General features: G+C 44.0%; 1 protein-coding gene across 1 annotated transcript; it reads left to right on the top strand.

Moving 5' to 3' along the window:
- Positions 1 to 52: 52 nt before the first annotated feature.
- Positions 53 to 2,666, top strand: LOC114578513 (the record flags this gene model as incomplete). Its single annotated transcript, XM_028691727.1, has 1 exon — positions 53 to 2,666. A coding segment is annotated over exon 1 (2,614 nt), but the record flags the coding sequence as incomplete, so codon positions are not given.
- Between the last annotated feature and the right edge of the window lie 359 nt (positions 2,667 to 3,025).

The following is a 3,025-nucleotide window of genomic DNA, read 5'->3' as shown; positions in this document are numbered from 1 at the left end:
GGAAGTCTTTCAAGCCCGTAACGAGCCGTTCATCACCTTCTCCGAAGAAGACATGATGCTTGGGACGGCGGATCATAACCGCCCTCTGTACGTTACTGCAGAGAGCGACGAAATGATAATCAGCCGAATTCTGATCGACCCTGGGTCCTCCATCAACCTTATAAGCTTAAAAGCCCGGAGATCATTATGCCTTGACGTGCAGCATCTCGGGTCGGATAAGCTAATGGTGCATGGTTTCAACGAGAAAGGGCAGAAGACCCTAGGATCATTTATGCTCTCTCTAACATTTGGGGAGCTTCATACAGAAGCCAAATTTCATGTGATTGATGCAGATACTTTTTTCAAGGCGCTCCTGGGTCGCCCTTGGTTGCATGAGTATGGTATTGTCCCATCAACGTTACATCAGTGCATGAAGTACCTTAAGGATGGAGAAGAGTTCAGGATCTCTGGTGACATCCAACCTTTTGCAGTGCACGAAGCTACAATCTATGAAGATGCCAAGTATTTCATTCCAAAGAAGCTGAAGCCATCGAGCTCTCTTGAGGTCCAGTTGTCGAGTACTAAAACTACAAAGCGACCAAAACAAGAAGGTGAAAAGAAGCAGGTTGGGAGAAAGAAGGCAACGCCAACTCTTTCCAAAGCAGCGATCGCTACTAAAGAAAGAAAACATGTACCTCACCTAGGGAGCGACACAGATGAAGATGAGGTCACCCCTACAAAATCTTGGAAGGCATGTCAGTCAAATTGCAAAGGCAAAAAGAAGGCTGAATACTCAGATTCTGACTTTGATTGTGAGTCTACCTACACGAGCAATGTGAAGTGTGTATTCTCAAGAAGAATGGGTAACTTGTCAATCTCGGACAGCGTATTCGTAGTCACGCGCGTTCCCATACAACATTTCAAGGAAATTACTCCCCGGAAGGTACATCATATCGAAGAACTTGTAACATTATATGTGCCACCTCATAGAAAAAGGGGCGGGCCAGGAAGTTTATTCTATAAAGGTGGAGAGCGTGAAGAAGAAGCAAATCGCGACTGGTTTTGTAGGCTCGTTGATTCCGGAGAGCTAATACCTACAAGAATGCCCAGGTTCATTACCAAAAATATCCGTAAAATGTTGCGAAAGCAAATCAATATTCCTACCTCCAAACAACAACTCCGCTTTTGCCTGAGCATTTGGTATGGAAGACATCCACATCCATTACGAAAGAAAGATATTATTGTAAGGAGAGGTCTCGGATTCATCGTGCAAAAACATCCCCAAAAGGAGACTTGCCAAGCAATCACATGCGGGGAAGTCAAATTAGATGATAGCGATGATGAGGAAATATATGAAGTTGATACTTATGATGATCAGCCCGTAGAGGCCAAGCCTGCACCTGAAGAACCTGAAGAATTAGAAGATGGTGGACAGACAGCTACTATGGATGAGCTAAAAGAAGTCAACTTGGGGACTGAAGAAGACCCTCGCCCAACCTTCATTAGCTCCCTTTTATCAGAAGACCAAGCGGAAGAAATGAAAGAGCTTCTCTGTGAATTCAGGGATTGCTTTGCCTGGACATATGTCGAGATGCCCGGCTTATCTCCTGATGTGGCAGTTCACAGGTTAGCCATCAAGAACGATGCAGTGCCTGTAAAGCAAGCTCCAAGGAGAATGAGATTGGAGATCGAAGAACAGGTGATTGCAGAGACAAAAAAGCTTATAGAAGCAGGCTTTATCCGCGAAGAAAAATATGCTGATTGGATTGCCAATATTATCCCTGTCAAGAAGAAGAACGGTCAGATTCGTATCTGTATCGATTTTCGAGACCTCAATAAGGCGTGCCCAAAAGATGACTTTCCACTTCCTGTATCAGAATTACTAGTAGATAACACGTCCAATTATGACATGTTTTCATTTATGGACGGTTCGTCGGGTTACAATCAAATTAAGATGGAAACTGAGGATGAAAAACATACATCATTTAGAACGCCCATCGGTATTTTCTGTTACACAGTTATGCCCTTTGGCCTTAAAAACGCTGGTGCCACTTATCAACGTGCAATGACGTGTATATTTGATGAGTTAATACATCAAAAGGTCGAGTGCTATGTGGATGACCTTGTTGTCAAGAGCGTAGACCGAAGAGACCACTTGAATGACTTAAGGATTGTATTTGAAAGAATCAGGAAGTATGATCTGAAGATGAACCCTCTCAAGTGTGCTTTTGGAGTCTCTTCCGGCAAATTTTTGGGATACGTTGTTCGACACCGAGGCATCGAGGTCGACCCCAATAAGATCAAGGCGATTATGGAGATGCCACCTCCCAGAAACCTCCGTCAACTTCGCTCGTTGCAAGGGCAACTAGCTTTCATTCGACGATTTATATCGAATCTGTCGGGTAGGTGCCAGCCATTTTCAATGTTGATGAAGAAAGATGTCTGCTTTAAATGGGATGATGAATGCCGAGAAGCATTTGATAGTATCAAGAGATACTTATCGAACTCTCCTATTTTTGTGGCACCAATTCTGGGGAAGCCTCTTATACTGTATACAGCGGCATTAGAAGAGTCCCTCGAAGCACTGTTGGCCCAGCATAACGAAGAAGGCAAGGAAAATGCGTTATACTACATTAGTCGGAGGTTGATTGGAGCAGAAATCCGCTATTCCCCAATTGAGAAGCATTGTTTGGCATTAATCTTTGCAGTTCAGAAGCTCCGCCATTATATGCTTTCTCACAAGATTACCTTGATATCAAAGATCGATCCGCTGAAGTTCTTGATGACAAGACCAGCGTTGACAGGTCGTTTAGCCAGGTGGGCAGTGATATTACTACAATTTGATATCACGTACATGCCACAGAAAGCGGTAAAGGGACAAGCCTTGGCAGATTTTTTTGCCGCGCATCCTATCCTGGCAGACTCCCCGCTTAATGATGATTTGCCTGACGAGCAAATCATGCAGATTGAGAAAAGCAAAAAGTTACCATTCTGGGAGATATATTTCGATGGGGCATCATCGATTAAGCCTGCCCGACGTCCAAAT

Source organism: Dendrobium catenatum, unplaced genomic scaffold (genome assembly GCF_001605985.2).
Source record: "Dendrobium catenatum unplaced genomic scaffold, ASM160598v2 original_scaffold_59984, whole genome shotgun sequence".
NCBI lineage: Eukaryota > Viridiplantae > Streptophyta > Magnoliopsida > Asparagales > Orchidaceae > Dendrobium > Dendrobium catenatum.
The sequence above is the reverse complement of the archived record's forward strand: the minus strand, read 5'-3'. Positions and strand labels throughout refer to the sequence as shown.